Source organism: Haliotis rubra, unplaced genomic scaffold (assembly GCF_003918875.1).
Source record: "Haliotis rubra isolate DU_JTF1 unplaced genomic scaffold, ASM391887v1 Scf506, whole genome shotgun sequence".
Lineage (NCBI taxonomy): Eukaryota > Metazoa > Mollusca > Gastropoda > Lepetellida > Haliotidae > Haliotis > Haliotis rubra.
Genome location: NW_025767198.1, coordinates 594,705 through 615,718, shown reverse-complemented (window position 1 = coordinate 615,718; position 21,014 = coordinate 594,705). Strand labels below are relative to the sequence as shown.

Here is a 21,014-nt window from a genome sequence, read left to right as displayed (position 1 = left end):
TCCCAATTTGTGATCAAATAAGCTTCGACTCATGTTTCTATTGTGCAAAGTTGTGTTTTGGATATGTTATGTTCAAACCAATAAAAGGAAAGTCAGTGCCGGAAAAGAATACGCTCAAGCAATATCACCTGGAAGAGATTTAGCTAGTTTCTCCTATTGTGTGCATGTGGTTCCGTGGTGTAGTGGTTATCACGTCTGCTTAACACGCAGAAGGCCGCGAGTTCGAGCCTCACCGAAACCTTATGTTTTTTGAAGGGTTGCATTATTTTTTGGGCAATAAGCACATCCCTCTTTCTCAGCTTGTAACCCACCACAGGTGAAGCGGGCTTGTTACAGATCAATTCTATCTTACTTCTCTCCTTTTAGACATGTACGTGGGCCCTCAGCATATCCTCAGCTTGCCGTGCTGCGTCAGTGTCAGCGGCAGGTATAGGTCTTGTCAAATACGCCTGCTTGTCGTAGCTGAGGTTCAGTGGTGTAGTGGTTATCACGTCTGCTTCACACGCAGAAGGCCGCGAGTTCGAGCCTCGCCTGAACCTTAATACTTTTTTACACTTGCATGAATTGTCATTTTGGTATTCTTCTTTGCTGACAGGCGTCACAGCAATTGAGCACTGTAGTCAATCTTGACACTCACGTCTATACTAGTTTTGCTAATTGACATTTCCGCGGACAAACAATGGGGTTGGCCAAACCACTCAGAATGCCTCTCTTCCCTCCAACTCTGCCACATGTGACATCAAGAACCAGGGTTACTTGCCTGAGATGGCACTCACCCTGGTTGGCTTCGCGCTCAGAAAGAGAGGCTGTCTATCGTCCTCGTGGTTTGGTAGACTGTCAGTTTTACCTGAAGTCATGGCGATGCATACTATAGAAATGATCCCTAAAAGTATGATCTTAACTACTCCACGGCGGACGTTGTACCTACTTCTTTTCAAAAAGCGCGCCAGTGTGGTATGCAATAGCCCGTATCGTTGTTGGTAAACGTTTGCAAAAATCTTCACCACGTTATTCTGTCACAGACAGGGCCACCTGTGCGCGCTTTGAATTCATTCCACGTTTGTGATTAGCTGTAAAAAACATACAGAGGACAGACAACGTCAACTGATCAGGTGTTTTGTCGATGTAAATTGTTTTGTGATTACAACGTCTTGGTGGTTATCTCCCATTGACCGTGACTGTGATTGTGACTGCTCCAGTGTTAACTTCCAAGCTGGGAGAAGCAGACGGAAACTTTGTGTGATTGCACAACATAACACCTTAATTAGCCTCCCAATTTGTGATCAAATAAGCTTCGACTCATGTTTCTATTGTGCAAAGTTGTGTTTTGGATATGTTATGTTCAAACCAATAAAAGGAAAGTCAGTGCCAAAAAAGAATACGCTCAAGCAATATCACCTGGAAGAGATTTAGCTAGTTTCTCCTATTGTGTGCATGTGGTTCCGTGGTGTAGTGGTTATCACGTCTGCTTAACACGCAGAAGGCCGCGAGTTCGAGCCTCGCCGGAACCTTATGTTTAGTTTTTTTTTGAAGGGTTGCATTATTTTTTTGGCAATAAGCACATCCCTCTTTCTCAGCTTGTAACCCACCACAGGTGAAGCGGGCTTGTTACAGATCAATTCTATCTTACTTCTCTCCTTTTAGACATGTACGTGGGCCCTCAGCATATCCTCAGCTTGCCGTGCTGCGTCAGTGTCAGCGGCAGGTATAGGTCTTGTCAAATACGCCTGCTTGTCGTAGCTGAGGTTCAGTGGTGTAGTGGTTATCACGTCTGCTTCACACGCAGAAGGCCGCGAGTTCGAGCCTCGCCTGAACCTTAATACTTTTTTACACTTGCATGAATTGTCATTTTGGTATTCTTCTTTGCTGACAGACGTCACAGCAATTGAGCACTGTAGTCAATCTTGACACTCACGTCTATACTAGTTTTGCTAATTGACATTTCCGCGGACAAACAATGGGGTTGGCCAAACCACTCAGAATGCCTCTCTTCCCTCCAACTCTGCCACATGTGACTGGGAGGAACGGTCATCAAGAACCAGGGTTACTTGCCTGAGATGGCACTCACCCTGGTTGGCTTCGCGCTCAGAAAAGAGGCTGTCTATCGTCCTCGTGGTTTGGTAGACTGTCAGTTTTACCTGAAGTCATGGCGATGCATACTATAGAAATGATCCTAAAAGTATGATCTTAACTACTCCACGGCGGACGTTGTACCTACTTCTTTTCAAAAGCGCGCCAGTGTGGTATGCAATAGCCCGTATCGTTGTTGGTAAACGTTTGCAAAAATCTTCACCACGTTATTCTGTCACAGAAAGGGCCACCTGTGCGCGCTTTGAATTCATTCCACGTTTGTGATTAGCTGTAAAAACATACAGAGGACAGACAACGTCAACTGATCAGGTGTTTTGTCGATGTAAATTGTTTTGTGATTACAACGTCTTGGTGGTTAGCTCCCATTGACCGTGACTGTGATTGTGACTGCTCCAGTGTTAACTTCCAAGCTGGGAGAAGCAGACGGAAACTTTGTGTGATTGCACAACATTACACCTTAATTAGCCTCCCAATTTGTGATCAAATAAGCTTCGACTCATGTTTCTATTGTGCAAAGTTGTGTTTTGGATATGTTATGTTCAAACCAATAAAAGGAAAGTCAGTGCCGGAAAAGAATACGCTCAAGCAATATCACCTGGAAGAGATTTAGCTAGTTTCTCCTATTGTGTGCATGTGGTTCCGTGGTGTAGTGGTTATCACGTCTGCTTAACACGCAGAAGGCCGCGAGTTCGAGTCTCACCAAAACCTTATGTTTTTTGAAGGGTTGCATTATTTTTTGGGCAATAAGCACATCCCTCTATCTCAGCTTGTAACCCACCACAGGTGAAGCGGGCTTGTTACAGATCAATTCTATCTTACTTCTCTCCTTTTAGACATGTACGTGGGCCCTCAGCATATCCTCAGCTTGCCGTGCTGCGTCAGTGTCAGCGGCAGGTATAGGTCTTGTCAAATACGCCTGCTTGTCGTAGCTGAGGTTCAGTGGTGTAGTGGTTATCACGTCTGCTTCACACGCAGACGGCCGCGAGTTCGAGCCTCGCCTGAACCTTAATACTTTTTTACACTTGCATGAATTGTCATTTTGGTATTCTTCTTTGCTGACAGACGTCACAGCAATTGAGCACTGTAGTCAATCTTGACACTCACGTCTATACTAGTTTTGCTAATTGACATTTCCGCCGACAAACAATGGGGTTGGCCAAACCACTCAGAATGCCTCTCTTCCCTCCAACTCTGCCACATGTGACTGAAGAGGAACGGTCATCAAGAACCAGGGTTACTTGCCTGAGATGGCACTCACCCTGGTTGGCTTCGCGCTCAGAAAGAGAGGCTGTCTATCGTCCTCGTGGTTTGGTAGACTGTCAGTTTTACAGTTTTAATAAAATAAAAGGAACTGCCGTGCCAGAAAGAATATTGTCAAGCAATGTTCCCTGGAAGAGATTAACCCTGACAGAGAGTCTTTATATGAATAAGCCGGAAGTTTCACTGTTCCTTATATTATAAGAAACAACATTGTCCAAAATAATCGCAATTACAAGATTTAATAAACAATCTTTGAAGTTGAGCCAGCTTTTTTCTACCTTTTTGCTAGAATCTAGAGGTTTTTGATTCAGCAATAACATTTGAATATAACTGCTGAAGTCTGCGGGATGTTACTTTGCAACTCGTACTAAACACACAATATTATGTCCTTCAGTATAGAAACAGTGTTAGATAAGCATGGCAACAATGCTTTTGGAACGTAAGAATGCTTCATATACATCCTGCGTTATGGTAGAATCAGATTTCTTTGATTGTCTTTCAGGTGTTAGGCAAGGAGAAAACGTGTCTCCTCTTTTGCTTTCCCTTTTTCTAAATTACCTAGAATCCCACCTAGAAGAACAAGCATGTGTTGTTATTGAATTAGAATCAAATAATGATGAGTTTATTATTTACTTAAAATTGTTAGTTCTACTTTATGCTCACGATGCAGTCCTCTTAGCTGAAACTCATGTTGATTTACAACATACACTGGATACATTGGTTGTATATTGCGACACATGGAAACTTAAAGTAAATATTAGTAGGACTAAGATTATTGTTTTTGGTTCCGGACCTGCAGCTAATTATATGAAATCGTTTGTACTATATGATAATAAGATAGAAGTTGTAGACACTTATAAATACCTGGGAACTTTACTACACAGAAATGGTCGTATGAATTTTGCTGTTAAACACATAGCCGATCTCGGTATGAAGGCATCAATAGCGCTACTAAAACGAGCTAGAAATGTTAAATTGCCACTGGGCCTGCTCCTTCCAGCATTTGACAAATTAGTAGTACCAATATTGATGTATGGATGTGAAATATGGGGACATGAGTAGACTGACATGATAGAAAGAGTACATCCAAAATTTCTTAAATTAGCTACTGGTTTAAAAGATAACACCCCTAATGTCATGGTGTACGGGGATCTTGGTAGGGCACATATTCAGCTTCAAATTTCGACACGACTAAGTTCGTATTGGTGTAAATTGACATTATCACATCCAAATAACAAAATAGCAGCTTTTATTCTTCAATATTTTACTAAACAAAACAAAACATCGAATAACTACATTGTATGTCTGGTTAAGTCATATTAATATATTCTCTGTAAGTGCGGATTGCCTGATGTTTTTGTCAACTCTCATCTATACTCTAATTAATTGTTTGATGGGCATTCTAGAAGTTGGTGACTCAAAACTGAAACATACAACTTTATGGATGACAACTTCTTATTTATTGCAAAGAGCGACCTTTCGATGTAGATTCTTACATCGTTATCAAGCTAAAAGTGAATACAACCAGATGTAGAGGGGTATATATTCCCAGTCTCATTTGTTGTTCTTAGTCTCCCACTGGCCTCTCATAATTATGTACCAGTTGTTATTCAATTACATGTTGTTGTTAATGTTAATCTGCTGTTGTCAAAAACATACTGTGTATACATACCCCTCTACATCTGGTTGTATTCACTTTTAGCTTGATAACTCTTTCGAAGGTACATGATCCCGCGACCTCGACTGTCTTCTAGAGACCTGCTCTCGTGTCACAAACGTGTTCTCGGTTGTGTTATTCAGATCTATTCACGATTTCTAGCCCTCAAATACACTTCCACCACCTGTACCTCAGACATCAGGTACATTCGTCCAAATATTGTATGTGCATACGGTCGATGATTGTCGATTGGTACAATCCAAGTGCAACCCTGTAGCTTGTAAAACTAAGGAGAGAAAAGGAAAACATTATTCCACAAAGTCATGGTATCGTATTGCTTACTATAGTTCCTATCTCCAGTGGTTCTGTCCAAACACCGCTCGGTTCAACCAGAGACCATATGATCTATTATATGGTGTCTGGTTCAACTGAGGTCACCGAAGTTATTGTGTATACGAGTTATTCAGATCACATAACTCGTATCTATAAATCCCTACACTGGTTTCCTGTTGCATCTCATATTGACTTTAAGCTCCGAGTAAGTTATCAAAGGATAACCTGATGCTAAAGGAATAACTCGCATAAAGAGCATGGAGCACTTATATTTTTTTATGACGATGTACACTGAAATATCCGTTTCCGGAATCTCTCAAAAGTTGAATATTTCTTGGCAAAACAATTTATACTGATCCGCCTTTCCTTGAACGAACGTCTTTGCTTGATTTGAGATTTGTGTTTGTCATATTTTCCCTGTATTTACTGAAAATGACGACGTTGCTCTTTACCGGAGCATAACTTCATAACCCCACAACATTTCTTGATAAAACTTGCTATACAGATCAGTCTAGCGGTGATCTGAAGCTACTTGATGATTTGGGATGTTTAAAAATACTGAAGGGTATTATTGTTTTCTTCTCTTAACTGAAGGTATCCCAACGTGTGGTATAAGTAGCCAAACCCCATTGAGGTGGGGTGTCAGTGTAAAGGGGTTGGGATGGCAGGGTGCTATGTCATCTCCTGGTGACTGTTGTTAAGTACCGCAGACGTAGGAATATAAATATCTTCATCTTGCGTCAATGGGGTGAGGGTAGAACAAAACACAATGTATTATACACAATGTTTATACACGCCGTTCATAATTAAAGCCTGTGCAGCTGAAAAGTACAGCATGCGAATAACTTGACCAATGATCCGGCGATGACTATTTCAGAAATGCACACTTACAGAGTGATGTATCACACCTTGCTCCGTTGGTACCCTCGCAAGAAATCATCTGAAAACAGTTATGACTTTTATGCAGAATCCAGTCGGTAAACAATTTTTTTAAAGCTTGTAGTGTATGCTTTATGGCAGATATAAGGTCGCTCTCTCCAACTTGCTAAGCCGTTATTTGACGAAACACAACGAGCATTTAAGTACAACATGGCGGCATTTGGGTGACATAGCCCTAACGGTTAACGTTTGACATCTCTTTTATCAAGTGTGATGTATTGGTTGTTTGCATACTACGCGTGTGACAGGGGGTCGGAGAGAAGGGGAGACTATAAACCCCAGAAACAATTCGCGTTTAGATATGACGGTATAGACATTGCCGGAGGATTTTCGTAATAATGAGTTGGCTTTGACGTGAGGTCGGGGTGAGGGTGGGAGAAGGGCATGGCGGTGATGGTGGACGTGAGGCTGGGGTGAGAGTGGGCGCAGGGGATGGAGGTGAGGGTGGACGTGAGGCCGGGGTGAGAGTGGGCGCAGGGGATGGAGGTGAGGGTGGACGTGAGGCCGGGGTGAGGGTGGGAGAAGGTGAGGGTGGGTGAGGGGTGGGTGGACGTGATGGTGGGGGGGACGTGGGGTGAGAGGGTGGGCGCAGGGGATGGCGGTGAGGGGTGGACGTGAGGCCGGTTTGAGAGAGTGGGCGCAGGGGATGGCGGTGAGGGTGGACGTGAGGCCAGGGTTAGGGTGGGAGCAAGGGGATGGAGGTGAGGGTGGACGTGAGGCCGGGGTGAGGTGGGCGCAGGGGATGGCGGTGAGGGTGGACGTGAGGGGCCAGGGTGAGGGTGGGAGCAAGGGGATGGCGGTGAGGGGTGGACGTGGGGCTGGGGTGAGGGAGTGGGCGCAGCTTGAGGCAGGGGATGGCGGTGAGGGTGGAGGCTGGGGGGTGAGGGCCGGGAGGGGTGAGGGTGAACAGGGGACGGGAGGGTGGACGTGAGGCCAGGGGGAGAGAGTGGGCACCAGGGGATGGAGGTGAGGGTGGACGTGAGGCCAGGGGTGAGGGTGGGGCAGGGGATGCCCGGTGAGGGGGTGGACGTGAGGCGCAGGGGATGCCGGTGAGGGTGGCGTGGGAGTGAAGTGGGGTGAGGGTGGACGTGAGGCCGGGGTGAGGGGTGGGAGCAGGGGGATGGCGGTGAGGGTGGACGGAGGCCAGGGGTGAGGGTGGGAGCAGGGGATGGAGGTGAGGGTGGACGTGGGCCGAGGCAGGTGAGAGTGGGGCAGGGGTGGAGGTGAGGGGTGGACGTGAGGCCGGGGTGAGGGGAGTGGGATGCCAGAGGGGTGGATGGAGGTGAGGGGCGCAGGGGATGGACGTGAGGGTGGACGTGAGGCCAGGGTGGGGTGGGAGCGGATGGCGGTGAGGGTGAGCGTGAGGCCGGGGTGAGGGTGGGGAGCAGGGGATGGCGGTGAGGGTGGACGTGAGGCCCGGGGTGAGGGTAGGAGCAGGGGATGGAGGTGAGGGTGGACGTGAGGGTGGGGTGAGGGTGGGAACAAGGGGATGGAGGTGAGGGTGGACGTGAGGGTGGGGTGAGGGTGGGAACAAGGGGATGGAGGTGAGGGGTGGACGTGAGGGTGGGGTGAGGGGGTGGGAGGGCAGGGGATGGAGGTGAGGGTGCGTGAGGGTGGGGTGAGGGTAGGGCACAAGGCCAGGGGGAACAAGGGGATGGAGGTGAGGGTGGACGTGAGGGTGGGGTGAGGTTGGGAGCAGGGGATGGCGGTGAGGGTGAGGCGTGAGGCTGGGGGTGAGGAGTGGGAGCAGGGGATGGCGGTGAGGGTGGACTTGAGGCAGGTGAGGGTGGGAGCAGGCGATGGCGGTGAGGGTGGACGTGAGGCCGGGGTGAGGGTGGGAGCAGGGGATGGTGGTTAGGATGGACGTGAGGCCGGGGTGAGGGTGGGAGCAGGGGATGCCTGATGAGGGTGGACGTGAGGCCGGGTTGAGAGTGGACGTGACGCCGTGGTGAGGGTGGACGTGAGACCAAGTTGAGGGTGGGAGCAGGGAATTGCGGTGAGGGTGGACTTGAGGCCAGGGTGAGAGTGGGAGCAGGGGATGGCGGTGAGGGTGGACGTGAGGCCGGGGTGAGAGTGGGAGCAGGGGATGGCGGTGAGGGCAGACGTGAGGCCGGTGTGAGGGTGGGAGCAGGGGATGGCGGTGAGGGTGGACGTGAGGCCGGGGTGAGGGTGGACGTGAGGCCGGTGTGAGGGTGGGAGCAGGGGATGGCGGTGAGGGTGAACGTGAGGCCGGGGTGAGGGTGGACGTGAGGCCGGTGTGAGGGTGGGAGCAGGCGATGGCGGTGAGGGTGGACGTGAGGCCGGTGTGAGGGTGGGAGCAAGGGATGGCGGTGAGAATGGACGTGACGCAGTGGTGAGGGTGGACGTGAAACCAGGTTGAGGGTGGGAGCAGGGGATGGCGGTGAGGGTGGACGTGAGGGTGGGGTGAGGTTGGGAGCAGGGGATGGCGGTGAGGGTGGACTTGAGCCCGGGTGAGGGTGGGAGCAGGCGATGGCGGTGAGAGTGGACGTGACGCCGTAGTGAGCGTGGACTTGAGGCCGGTGGGAGGGTGGGAGCAGGGGATGGCGTGAGACTGGATGTGAAGCCGGTGTGAGAGTGGGAGCAGGGGATGGCGTGAGACTGGATGTGAAGCCGGTGTGAGGGTGGGAGCAGGGGATGGCGGTGGGTGGTGGTGAGGTGGCACTCAAGTGCAAACTTTCGACACGCAGAAATGTGGGCTTCTCAGTTCAGTTATGAATGGTTGTCCAGTCTCAAAAGGTGATTGTCAAACGAATATCATTCATACATAAACACATTTTTGAATATTTGTATACAAAACGATCGGTTTCATATTTCATAGCAGGCTTAGAATCAGAACACTATAGATATGGAAACACCCTGACAGTGATGAATTTACTCATTTCTCACTGGCTGATTAGTTCATCCAAATAAATAGATCCTCATATGTTTACTGCATTTTGCTGACGATAGACTCTAAACGACAGAGGGACTTGGTCTACACAAACAGATTTAAGTCTCTCTTTTGTTGTTAATATCTCTATTATGTCAAGATCACGTCAATGCCATCATTTCGTCAAATTAATCTTTGATCTATCAAAGATGAATATCTCCTTCCCAAGTATTTGAAATGAAGCAAATAGCAATGTCGTTTTTTATGTGTTGATCAACACACGTACACAGAGTTAGATACATGGAAGACGTGGTATTATGTCACACTTCACAGAGTTAGATACATGGAATACGTGGTATTATGTCACAGTTCACAGAGTTAGATACATGGAAGACGTAGTATTATGTCACACTTCACAGAGTTAGATACATGGAAAGACTACAGAAGTTAGTGGTATTATGTCACACTTCACAGAGTTAGATACATGGAAGACGTGGTATTATGTCACACTTCACAGAGTTAGATACATGGAAGACGTGGTATTATGTCACACTTCACAGAGTTAGATACATGGAAGACGTGGTATTATGTCACACTTCACAGAGTTAGATACATGGAAGACGTGGTATTATGTCACTTCTGAGAGTTAGATACATGGAAGACAGAGTTAGATACATGGAGACGTGGTATTATGTCACACTCGCGACCAGAGTTAGATACATGGAAGACGTGGTATTATGTCACACTTCACAGAGTTAGATACATACGATGGTATTATGGAGTTAGACATGGAAGACGTGGTATTATGTCACACTTCACAGAGTTAGATACATGGAAGACGTGAGTATTATGTCACACTTCACAGAGTTAGATACATGGAAGACGTGGTATTATGTCACACTACACAGAGTTAGATACATGGAAGACGTGGTATTATGTCACACTTCACAGAGTAAATACATGGAAGACGTGGTATTATGTCACACTTCACAGAGTTAGATACATGGAAGACGTGGTATTATGTCACACTTCACAGAGTTAGATACATGGAAGACGTGGTATTATGTCACACTTCACACAGAGTTAGATACATGGGAAGACGTGGTATTATGTCACACTTCTGAGAGTTAGATACATGGAAGACGTGGTATTATGTCACACTTCACAGAGTTAGATACATGGAAGACGTGGTATTATGTCACACTTCACAGAGTTAGATACATGGAAGATGTCACATACACAGAGGATACATGGAAGACGTGGTATTATGTCACACTCACACAGAGTTAGATACATAGGAGCGATGGTATTATGTCACACTACACAGAGTTAGATACGTGGAAGACGTGGTATTATGTCACACTACACAGAGTTAGATACATGGAAGACAGTGGTATTATGTCACACGTACCACAGAGTTAGATACATGGAAGACGTGGTATTATGTCACACTACACAGAGTTAGATACATGGAAGACGTGGTATTATGTCACTTCACACAGAGTTAGATACATGGAAGACGTGGTATTATGTCACACTTCACAGAGTTAGATACATGGAAGACGTGGTATTATGTCACACTTCACAGAGTTAGATACATGGAAGACGTGGTATTATGTCACACTACACAGAGTTAGATACATGGAAGACGTGGTATTATGTCACACTTCACAGAGTTAGATACATGGAAGACGTGGTATTATGTCACACTTCACAGAGTTAGATACATGGAAGACGTGGTATTATGTCACACTTCACAGAGTTAGATACATGGAAGACGTGGTATTATGTCACACTTCACAGAGTTAGATACATGGAAGACGTGGTATTATGTCACACTTCACAGAGTTAGATACATGGAAGACGTGGTATTATGTCACACTTCACAGAGTTAGATACATGGAAGACGTGGTATTATGTCACACTTCACAGAGTTAGATACATGGAAGACGTGGTATTATGTCACACTTCACAGAGTTAGATACATGGAAGACGTGGTATTATGTCACACTTCACAGAGTTAGATACATGGAAGACGTGGTATTATGTCACACTTCACAGAGTTAGATACATGGAAGACGTGGTATTATGTCACACTTCACAGAGTTAGATACATGGAAGACGTGGTATTATGTCACACTTCACAGAGTTAGATACATGGAAGACGTGGTATTATGTCACACTTCACAGAGTTAGATACATGGAAGACGTGGTATTATGTCACACTTCACAGAGTTAGATACATGGAAGACGTGGTATTATGTCACACTTCACAGAGTTAGATACATGGAAGACGTGGTATTATGTCACACTACACAGAGTTAAATCAGCAAAGGTTTAAACAACAATGCTGATTATGGGGTACACATAACAGGGATTGGAAGATGTTTCCTGAAGACACTGAATGGAAGGTATCTGATTTACGAAAGGTATAACCAAGAGTCCCAGAGACACTCCAGACGTGAAAATGAAAAGACAATGTTGTCAGTGATTGGTAGATCACTAATTCACCAAGTACCTGAAATACCCATAACTTGTGGTGGCAAAGGGTATGTGTACGGTAATAATCTTTTTATACTTTAATATTTACCTAAAGGAGGTACTCAAATTCCTCCACAGAATGCATGCTTCAAAACACTTGTGCACGCAACGCAAAATATTAAAACGCTGCTCAATGACGAGTTCTCTCGCTTACCAATAATTGTGATAATTAGTTGAGAATGTTAAACACGTTTTCACTGGATGCCCTTCCTTGGCACAAACATCATATCTTAAACGACACGATGGTATGGCTCGTTGCTTCTACTACCCTCTTCGCCATACCCGTAGCTTTGACTCCTACTTCCATCCATAACACGACTCTGAACATGTGCACGGACCTCACCTTTAAAACCTCACTTTCATCACAAGTACACTATATATGCCATGTGTCGAACAGAATAGCAATGCAACCGAGTCCTTCGACTGGATCAAGTCAGCTGGTCTTCAAAGTGAAACAGACGCCGTCTTCCTTTTTGCTGCCCAGGACAGGTCACTTACCACTCGCAATCGCCAAAATATGATTCTTAAAAACATAATAACATGAAATGTCGATTGTGCAATGAATTCACAGAGAGTGTCCAAAGCCTATTCAGTGGTTGTCCTTCCTTGGGACAAACAGCATATCTTAAACGACATGATGGCATGGCTCGTTTCTTCTACTACCATCTTCGCCCTGCCCGTAGCTTTGACTCCTACTTCCAGCATATATTACATCATATCACGTCAAAAACGACATGATGGCATGGCTCGTTGCTTCTACTACCGTCTTCGCCATGCCTGTGGTCACCCATAGGTGTACACATGTACAGGGCGTCATGTAACATCATTCCTTTAAACTTCTTTGCAATAGGCCCATATACAGCCTAAGAAAATTCCTACCTTCCATTTGATAAAACCGATAAATTTATTTATTTAACTGAATTGTCTGTGCTGGGAGTTTCTATTTGCTTCTTGGTGAGTTCGACTAGGACAGCCATTCCTGGGAGAAGTCCCATTCGATGTAAAAGTATCAAGGGCCCTGAGATGATGATGACCTTCACAAGCCTGTCTGTGCTTGGATCACTGGAAACAGTGGTTTATTAAATAATACACACATCCCAACTAACAATTTCACGTTGTCACAACGTTATGCTTTCGTTGCTACAGCGTTATTCTGTGGACTCCCATTTACGTTGTCACAACGTTGTAGCCTGACGGTGTGATACGTCATTTTTACGTTGCCACAAGGTTAAGTTATTTGACGCTAAAGTATTTTACGTAAAGCTTAAGGTACGAAGATGAGTTCTTTATGGCTGTAGAAAGAACTCGGGGTGTGCAGGGTGGGCCAGATAGAACGACGGCGAAGAGCTCTATCTGGCCCACCCTGCACACCCCGAGTTCTTTCTACAGCCATAAAGAACTCATCTTCGTACCTCAACTGTCTTATAAAACGAATCAAAATAATATTAAACATGTTATCCGTTCGATATATATGAATTGTTTCAAACACCTAGCATACCCCGTAGATAGTTGACTGATCCTTTGTCACGTGCTCCAACAGCCTATAAAGCGCGCATTGCATGTGCGCGCCGCTCATACCTGTGTACTGACTAGCGAACATGATGGACAGCGACGAGGATGTGTTTTTGACACAGAGTCGATTTTCTCAGGAAGAACTTGATGTAAGTGTGGATGAAGCTCGAAAACATTTACCAGCAACATTTGACATAGAAACAATTCAAAGAAAAAGTAGGAACGTTTCAAAAAAAATGCAGTTCCAACAAACACTAAATATAAAAACGAGTGGGCAGTATCGAGCTTTCGAAATTGGCAAAATAATAGACTACTTCTTTCTATCGCTGATAACCTTGTTCTGTCGAAGGAATGCTTAACAACACCAATTTTGAACATGGATTTCGATACGGTAAACGAAGCTCTGCAGTGCTTTGTATTTGAAGCTAGAAAGGAAGATGGGACTAAGTACAAATTGCAATCTCTCTATGGTTTGGTCTGTGGAATACAGGGGTATATGAGGCGAATGGGCAAATCAATCAATCTATTTGAGGACGAGGCCTTTAAAGGGACTGTTGGGGCGCTTGATGCCGCTATGAAGGAACTTGCTTCAACAGGGTATGAACCGGGAACGCGGGAACAGTGCCGGCCCATCACCATCGACGAGGAAGAAACGCTATGGGAAAAAGGTATTCTTGGCGACTCAAACACAGAGCAGTTACTTCACACTATGCTATGTTTGAATGGCCTACAGTTTGCGCTCAGAGGCGGACAAGAACACAGAAACCTACGTCTGTACAACAAGCCCCAAATTACCGGGCCATTCACGGATGACTGCACCGGACGCAGGTACATGCTGTACCGTGAGGATGTATCAAAGGCGAACTCGGGAGGTCAAAACACAAGAAAGCTGAGCCGAAAATAGTTAAAGCATTTGACAACCAGCAGAACAAGAACCGCTGTTATGTGCACCTTTGGGAGAAGTATACCTCATTATGGTAAGTGTTTAATGTAATATTGAAGCTACAAATTGAATTTTAATTCAAGAGCTCATTAATGTAATACTTGGGTATTTATTAAGTTTTGTTTGACAATGTTCATAATTCAAATCCAATTTTTAACACAAAAAATGCATTTAGAATTTTGACGATATCCTCTTTATATATCGGTCTACAAAAGCTTACAAAACTTAAAATCTTTTTTAACAAAAAATCAGCATTGTTTTCAAGAAATGCCACATTATCTTATGTTTCAGCCCGAAAACTTGCAAACATGATGCTTTCTACCTCGCTCCCCTCAAGATTGTCAAGTCTGACTGCTGGTTTATGGCGTCTCCAGTTGGTATCAACACTCTCAAAACCGCGGTTAAAAGGATGTGCGAGAAAGCGGGAAAAGCAGGGGAAAAACAACAACCATTCTTTGAGGGTATCGGCTGCGACGAGACTGTTTGATGCAAAAGTTGACGAACAGCTCATATGCGAACAGACAGGTAATACTATTTAACAGAATAGCATAATTAATTTACGCTTTACCTGATAGGTAACGTTTGGGAAATAACATGTAAGTTTTTGCTATTACTATTCAGAACCCTGTTTGCGCTGAGCACAATGTTACTTTCACTAGTTCATTACATGAGAATGCGCTTTTTTGCATAGCCGACAGACAATATGCTGTCGCAGTGTTACATATTTCAGGTGCTAGGATAGTTAGGAAATTCACTAGTCTATTTTCAAAGGATATAATTAAATGTATTTTCACTTCCTATATAGGCATTCTTTGCAGAGCATAGGTATTGTATAAAACTTTCAGGAGTTTGCTTTTTGTTGAGTATTTTACTAGCTCTTCACTTAAAATGGCTGTGCGATGCACCTGTAAGCATAATCTATGCAAGAATATCTTCCTTGTGAAAGTTATGTGGGGTGTTTTTTCAAAACATACAAATCATAATGTAAACTTATCTCTTTTAACAGGTCACCGAAGTTGTAAGATCTTACAAAAGAACAAGTACAGTTATGCAAGCAAACATATCTGATGTTCGCTATGGTAAAACGTCCAAAGGCTGCGATGGGAGAAATTGCGACGGCAGAAAGGATGGTGGTGGCGACGGCAGGAAAGATGGTGACAACGGTGGCGACGGCAGGAAAGATGGAGACAACGGTGGCGACGGCAGGAAGGAAGGCGACAAGCGTTTCTTTTCGTTTTCTTTCAATTTTTCTTAGTGAAATTATTTGGAGAAATAGAAAAAACCCACTTTAGTTGAGTTTTATTTTAAGTCAATACAATTCTGATAACTATCATTAGATGTCTTGATGTAAAGTGATTATTCTGTTTTAAGGTCTATCTGCCGTAGATGTATTTGGTAACATTAAAACAACTGTTCTTTCTGCCCGTTCTATCTGCGGTAGAAAGCACTGAGTCGCGTTCTATCTGCGGTAGAAAGCACTCGCCATAAATAGAAATATCACTTTACTTACTTGCTGGTTTTGGTATAGTGCAAAACAATGGAGTGACGTCACATAAGTTAATAGCTGAATAGTTTTCCCAGTAGTGAACAGTACATAACAAACAAAGCAACAAATCAGTTCAATATATATTCGTCAGTTTGCATGTTGTTTTGGTCGTCTGTAGCTGTAGCTGAATTGGGAAGAAAGAATCTCAAGTGAAAATTTTACAGAAAACTCCATCGTGACAAATTATAAGAAACGTTGTTCATAACGTTGTGAGAAACTGAAAGCATAACGTTTCCTCTACGTACATTTGCAGCGTTGTTATTACGTTGTGACATAACGTTATACAATGACGTAATACTAAGTTTGTGTCATGCCATTACCAATCTACAACCTTCCCACAACACGTTGTGCGTTAGCTGCGATAGGAAGGACATGGAGTGAACAGCACGTATATGTGACGCATCACTGACAAAGTAAATGTCCGATGTAATTAACAATTTTGACTTGTACTACATGTTTCCATGTTTTACAACTGACTTACTTTTGCATGTTTTTGTGACGAGTGAGGCAGGTGGGACAGGGTGTGGGAATGCCTAGTGTCATTACTATCTCGAATGCTTCTATTTACTATAGGTTTCTCCTATGTCTGGTTAGCCCAAGATTGTGGCGATGTAGATCACTTCTTGTTTGAGTTCAAACAACGCTGTATAGATATTAATATACAACACTGGAATAGTAAAATAAGAAACTCATCATTTCTTGTAAATTATAGTACATTTAAGTCACTTCTTGAACCTGAACTGTATATTTCCTGTGGCGCATTAAACAAAGATCTTATGCGAATGTTGGTCAAATTCCGATGCCAATCACATAACTTGAATATACAAAAACAACGTTTTTCAAAGATAATTGTCCCATATAAAGAATTAGTTTGTAACAAATGTACTTTAAACGTGCTTGAAGACGAATATCCCTTGTTGCTAATGTGTCCATTTTATAACCGATGCAGATCCCAATGTATTACAGCCTATTTCTACAGCCCACCTTAAATTGTCAAATTCCGAGCCCTTATGAAGATACACAGTGTCACTGTTCTTAAAGGGATATGTATATTCCTGAAGCAAAACCTACGTTAAAATAATTGTATTATGAATTATATTTCAACTCCACACACCATGACAATGTTGTATTACCTGTTGTACTCTTGGCCACACGGCCTTCAATTCTGAATAAAGTGATCAAAGATTACTATCTGGTAGATGCATAAACACCTGCTCATGATACGGTAAGAATCGTGCGATAGACATTGCTTTCAGCAGAACATTTAGTGGAAATGTTCAGCTGCTCTATCTGTATTGAGTTATTTGATTTGTGGTCAGCCGTGGCCACAATTTACACCCCTGCCGTAGGACAACTTTGTATACGTATTTGATTTAGTTGCAGCGGACGATATACCATTTTGTTCCTGACATAAACACAACGATACCAGGTCCGCTTCAAGAGTGAAGAACAGACTACAGGACAGATAATATTTTGTTTAGGCCTGGGAAGTCAGAATCACTCTTTGAAGGGACGTTTTGATTTTACAGACCTGTACCAGTCAACCCGTGTCTTATCGGTGATAACGGTGAAACATTGACCCTCGTATTATTTACAGATATCTAGAATTACAATTAATTTGACTGGATAGTATTTTGTACACTCTCTCTCTCTCTCTCTCTCTCTCTCTCCCTCCTCTCTCTCTCTCTCTCTCTCTCTCTCTCTCTCTCTCTCTCTCTCTCTCTCTCTCTCTCTCTCTCTCTCTCTCTCTCTCTCTCTCTCTCTCTCTCTCTCTCTCTCTCTCTCTCTCTCTCTCTCTCTCTCTCTCTCTCTCTCTCATATGCATAGTTTCATAGTGCCAAACACTGACAACTCCCATCTGTGCCCAAACCTACATGACCTATTGATGCCGTGTGCAGTGTTGTTTATAAATGACCAGTGCCCATTCAGGCATACGGATCGCATTACGCTTGTGTTCCAGGTGGCAAAGCTTGACCTGTTGGGCCGGACAGCTAAACTGGACGCTTTCTACGGTCAAACCGAGCCAGGTGCAGTAGAACTGTGACAGACGCCATAGAAATCTGTGTTTTCTTTTCAAGTCAAGTTCTATTGGTGTTTTATGCAGCGGTCAGTTTGATGACAATCACATGGTCAAATATGTTTGCATGACACTTGATTGTGATGGTCAGTGTATAGATCACAAGTCAAAGACGATGAGTATTGTTTAAGGTGTAAATATTTTCCTTTCCATTCGAAAAGGTTACCCTTGGCTAATTGGGAATATGGGATTGTTTGGTCTTTATGGAATCGGAAACAGGAAGAGAGTAAATGCATCTCACCTAACATGATCCAGACAACCAGTGCGCATTTGTTTTTACAAAACATTGTAATGGCCCCCACCAAGGGCAGTGTACTATTGACTCTGTTCTTACAGTGTTAGGTTTGGCGATGTTGTGTTGTGTATTTCCTAATAAACTAAGCCATAATTGAAGACAATACATACTTGTCCCTTGGCATCAAATATCACACCACAACAATACAGGCAGGACAGGCAGGCATCGGGCACACCGCAACAATCAAGGCAGGGCAGACAGGCATCGGACACACCACAACAATCCAGGCAGGACATGCAGGTGGGCATGAGGCACACCACAACAATTCAGGCAAGGCAGGTGGGCGTCACGCAAACCACAACGATTCAGGCAGGACAGGCAGGCAGGCATAAGGCACACCACATCAATTCAGGCAAGGCAGGCATCAGACATACCACAACAATTCGGGCAAGGCAGGCAGGCATCAGGCACACCACAACAATTCGGGCAAGGCAGGGCAGGCATCAGGCGCACCACAACAATTCAGGCAAGGCCGGCATCAGGCACACCACAACAATTCGGGCAAGGCAGGCATCAGGCACACCACAACAATTCAGGCAGGACCGGCAGGCATCAGGCACACCACAGCAATTCGGGTAGGGCAGGCAGGCATCAGGCACACCACAACAATTCAGGCAGGACAGGCAGGCATCAGGTACATCAGAACAATTCGGGCAGGACAGGCATCAGGCACACCACAACAATTCAGGCAGGACAGGCATCAGGTACACCACAGCAATTTGGGTAAGGCAGGCAGGCATCAGGCACACCGCAACAATTCAGGCAAGGCAGGCAGGCATCAGGCACACTACAACAATTCAGGCAGGCAGGCATCAGGCACACCACAACAATTCAGGCAGGACAGGCAGGCATCAGGCACACCACAACAATTCAGGCAGGATCGGCAGGCATCAGGCACACCACAACAATTCAGGCAAGGCAGGCAGGCATCAGGCACACCACAACAATTCAGGCAGGCAGGCATCAGGAAGACCACAACAATTCAGGCAGGACAGGCAGGCATCCGGCACACCACAACAATTCAGGCAGGACAGGCATCAGGCACACCACAACAATTCAGGCAGGACAGGCAGGCATCAGGCACACCGCAACAATTCAGGCAGGACAGGCATCAGGCACACCACAACAATTCAGGCAGGACAGGTAGGCATCAGGCACACCACAACAATTCAGGCAGGGCAGGCAGGCATCAGGCACACCTCAACAATTCAGGCAGGACAGGCAGGCATCAGGCATGCCATAACAATTCAGACAGGGCAGGCAGGCATCAGACACACCACAACAATTCAGGCAGGCAGGCATCCGGCACACCACAACAATTCAGGCAGGACAGGCAGGCATCAGGCACACCACAACAATTTGGGCAGGGCCGGCAGGCATCAGGCACACCACAACAATTCAGGCAGGACAGGCAGGCATCAGGCACACCACAACAATTCGGGCAGGGCAGGCAGGCATCAGGCACACTACAACAATTCAGGCAGGCATCCGGCACACCACAACAATTCGGGCAAGGCTGGTGGGCGTCACGCACACCACAATGATTCAGGCAGGACAGGGAGACAGGCATCAGGCACACCGCAACAATTCAGGCAAGGCAGGCAGGCATCACACACACCACAACAATTCAGTCAAGGCAGGTGGGCGTCAGGCACACCACAACAATTCGGGCAAGGCAGGCATCGGGCACACCACAACAATTCAGGCAGGACAGGCAGGCATCAGGCACACCACAACAATTCAGGCAGGACCGGCAGGCATCAGGCACACCACAGCAATTAAGGCAAGACAGGCAGGCATCAGGGACACCACAACAATTCGGGCAGGGCAGGCAGGCATCAGGCACACCACAACATTTCAGGCAGGACAGGCATCAGGCACACCACAACAATTCAGGCAGGACAGGCAGGCATCAGGCACACCACAACAATTCAGGCAGGACAGGCAGGCATCAGACACACCACAACAGTTCAGGCAGGGCCGGCAGGCATCAGGCACACCACAACAATTCAGACAGGACAGGACACGCATCAGGCACACCACAACAATTCAGGCAGGACAGGCAGACATCAGGTACACCTCAACAATTCAGGCAGAACAGGCAAGCATCAGGCATGCCATAACAATTCAGGCAGGGCAGGCAGGCATCAGGCACACCACAACAATTCAGGCAGGCAGGCATCCGGCACACCACAACAATTCGGTAAAGGCAGGTGGACGTCACGCACACCACAATGATTCAGGCAGGACAGGCAGGCAGGCATCAGGCACACCACAGCAATTCAGGCAAGGCAGGCAGGCATCACACACACCACAACAATTCGGGCAAGGCAGGCAGGCATCACGCACACCACAACAATTCGGGCAGGGCCGACAGGCATCAGGCACACCACAACAATTCAGGCAGGACAGGCAGGCATCAGGCACACCACAACAATTCGGTAAAGGCAGGTGGACGTCACGCACACCACAATGATTCAGGCAGGACAGGCAGGCAGGCATCAGGCACACCACAGCAATTCAGGCAAGGCAGGCAGGCATCACACACACCACAACAATTCGGGCAAGGCAGGCAGGCATCACGCACACCACAACAATTCGGGCAAGGCAGGCAGGCATCAGGCACACCACAACAATTCAGGCAGGACAGGCAGGCATCAGGCACACCACAACAATTCGGGCAGGGCCTGCAGGCATCAGGCACACCACAACAGTTCAGACAGGACAGGCAGGCATCAGGCACACCACAACAATTCAGGCAGGACAGGCAGGCATCAGGCACACCACAACAATTCGGGCAGGGCCTGCAGGCATCAGGCACACCACAACAGTTCAGACAGGACAGGCAGGCATCAGGCACACCACAACAATTCGGGCAGGGCCGGCAGGCATCAGGCACACCACAACAACAATTCAGGCAGGGAAGATAG

General features: G+C 45.9%; 3 protein-coding genes, 8 non-coding genes and 1 pseudogene across 11 annotated transcripts; 8 read left to right on the top strand and 4 right to left on the bottom strand.

Moving 5' to 3' along the window:
- The first annotated feature begins 168 nt into the window (after positions 1 to 168).
- On the top strand, positions 169 to 241 carry Trnav-aac. Its single transcript has one exon. It is a non-coding gene; the product is annotated as a tRNA-Val (tRNA).
- A 225-nt stretch (positions 242 to 466) lies between these two features.
- Trnav-cac lies at positions 467 to 539 on the top strand. Its single transcript has one exon. It is a non-coding gene; the product is annotated as a tRNA-Val (tRNA).
- A 154-nt stretch (positions 540 to 693) lies between these two features.
- On the bottom strand, positions 694 to 899 carry LOC124292064 (annotated as a pseudogene).
- Positions 900 to 1,438: 539 nt separating this feature from the next.
- Trnav-aac lies at positions 1,439 to 1,511 on the top strand. The gene has a single exon. It is a non-coding gene; the product is annotated as a tRNA-Val (tRNA).
- Positions 1,512 to 1,744: 233 nt separating this feature from the next.
- On the top strand, positions 1,745 to 1,817 carry Trnav-cac. Its single transcript has one exon. It is a non-coding gene; the product is annotated as a tRNA-Val (tRNA).
- A 154-nt stretch (positions 1,818 to 1,971) lies between these two features.
- LOC124292072 lies at positions 1,972 to 2,189 on the bottom strand. The gene has a single exon (XR_006902357.1). It is a non-coding gene; the product is annotated as a small nucleolar RNA U3 (small nucleolar RNA).
- Positions 2,190 to 2,726: 537 nt separating this feature from the next.
- Trnav-aac lies at positions 2,727 to 2,799 on the top strand. The gene has a single exon. It is a non-coding gene; the product is annotated as a tRNA-Val (tRNA).
- A 225-nt stretch (positions 2,800 to 3,024) lies between these two features.
- On the top strand, positions 3,025 to 3,097 carry Trnav-cac. Its single transcript has one exon. It is a non-coding gene; the product is annotated as a tRNA-Val (tRNA).
- Positions 3,098 to 3,251: 154 nt separating this feature from the next.
- Positions 3,252 to 3,469, bottom strand: LOC124292067. The gene has a single exon (XR_006902352.1). It is a non-coding gene; the product is annotated as a small nucleolar RNA U3 (small nucleolar RNA).
- Positions 3,470 to 6,549: 3,080 nt separating this feature from the next.
- LOC124292049 (extensin-like) lies at positions 6,550 to 9,236 on the bottom strand. The gene is made up of 2 exons (XM_046729121.1): positions 9,232 to 9,236; positions 6,550 to 8,974 (listed from the first exon to the last, which is right to left on the bottom strand). Exons 1-2 carry the CDS (start codon positions 9,234 to 9,236, stop codon positions 6,550 to 6,552), a joined length of 2,430 nt encoding a protein of 809 aa, XP_046585077.1.
- Positions 9,237 to 13,309: 4,073 nt separating this feature from the next.
- Positions 13,310 to 14,681, top strand: LOC124292047. The gene is made up of 4 exons (XM_046729120.1): positions 13,310 to 13,372; positions 13,714 to 13,891; positions 14,083 to 14,200; positions 14,458 to 14,681. Exons 1-4 carry the CDS (start codon positions 13,310 to 13,312, stop codon positions 14,651 to 14,653), a joined length of 555 nt encoding a protein of 184 aa, XP_046585076.1. The 3' UTR covers positions 14,654 to 14,681.
- Positions 14,682 to 18,318: 3,637 nt separating this feature from the next.
- Positions 18,319 to 21,014, top strand: LOC124292046 (glutenin, high molecular weight subunit 12-like). Its single transcript, XM_046729119.1, has 3 exons — positions 18,319 to 18,659; positions 18,959 to 19,603; positions 20,726 to 21,014. The coding sequence occupies exons 1-3, from the start codon at positions 18,319 to 18,321 to the stop codon at positions 21,012 to 21,014; spliced, it is 1,275 nt and encodes a 424-aa protein (XP_046585075.1).

Coding starts and splice junctions, on each gene's coding strand:
- LOC124292047 (XM_046729120.1), top strand. CDS start 13,310: ATGATGGACAGCGACGAGGATGTGTTTTTGACACAGAGTCGATTTTCT. Junction 13,892..14,082: donor AGAAACGCTATGGGAAAAAG/GTATTCTTGGCG, acceptor GATGTATCAAAG/GCGAACTCGGGAGGTCAAAA. Junction 14,201..14,457: donor GAGAAGTATACCTCATTATG/GTAAGTGTTTAA, acceptor CTTATGTTTCAG/CCCGAAAACTTGCAAACATG.
- LOC124292046 (XM_046729119.1), top strand. CDS start 18,319: ATGCAGGTGGGCATGAGGCACACCACAACAATTCAGGCAAGGCAGGTG. Junction 18,660..18,958: donor GGCACACCACAGCAATTCGG/GTAGGGCAGGCA, acceptor ACAACAATTCAG/GCAGGATCGGCAGGCATCAG. Junction 19,604..20,725: donor CAACAATTCGGGCAAGGCTG/GTGGGCGTCACG, acceptor ACAACAATTCAG/GCAGGACAGGCAGGCATCAG.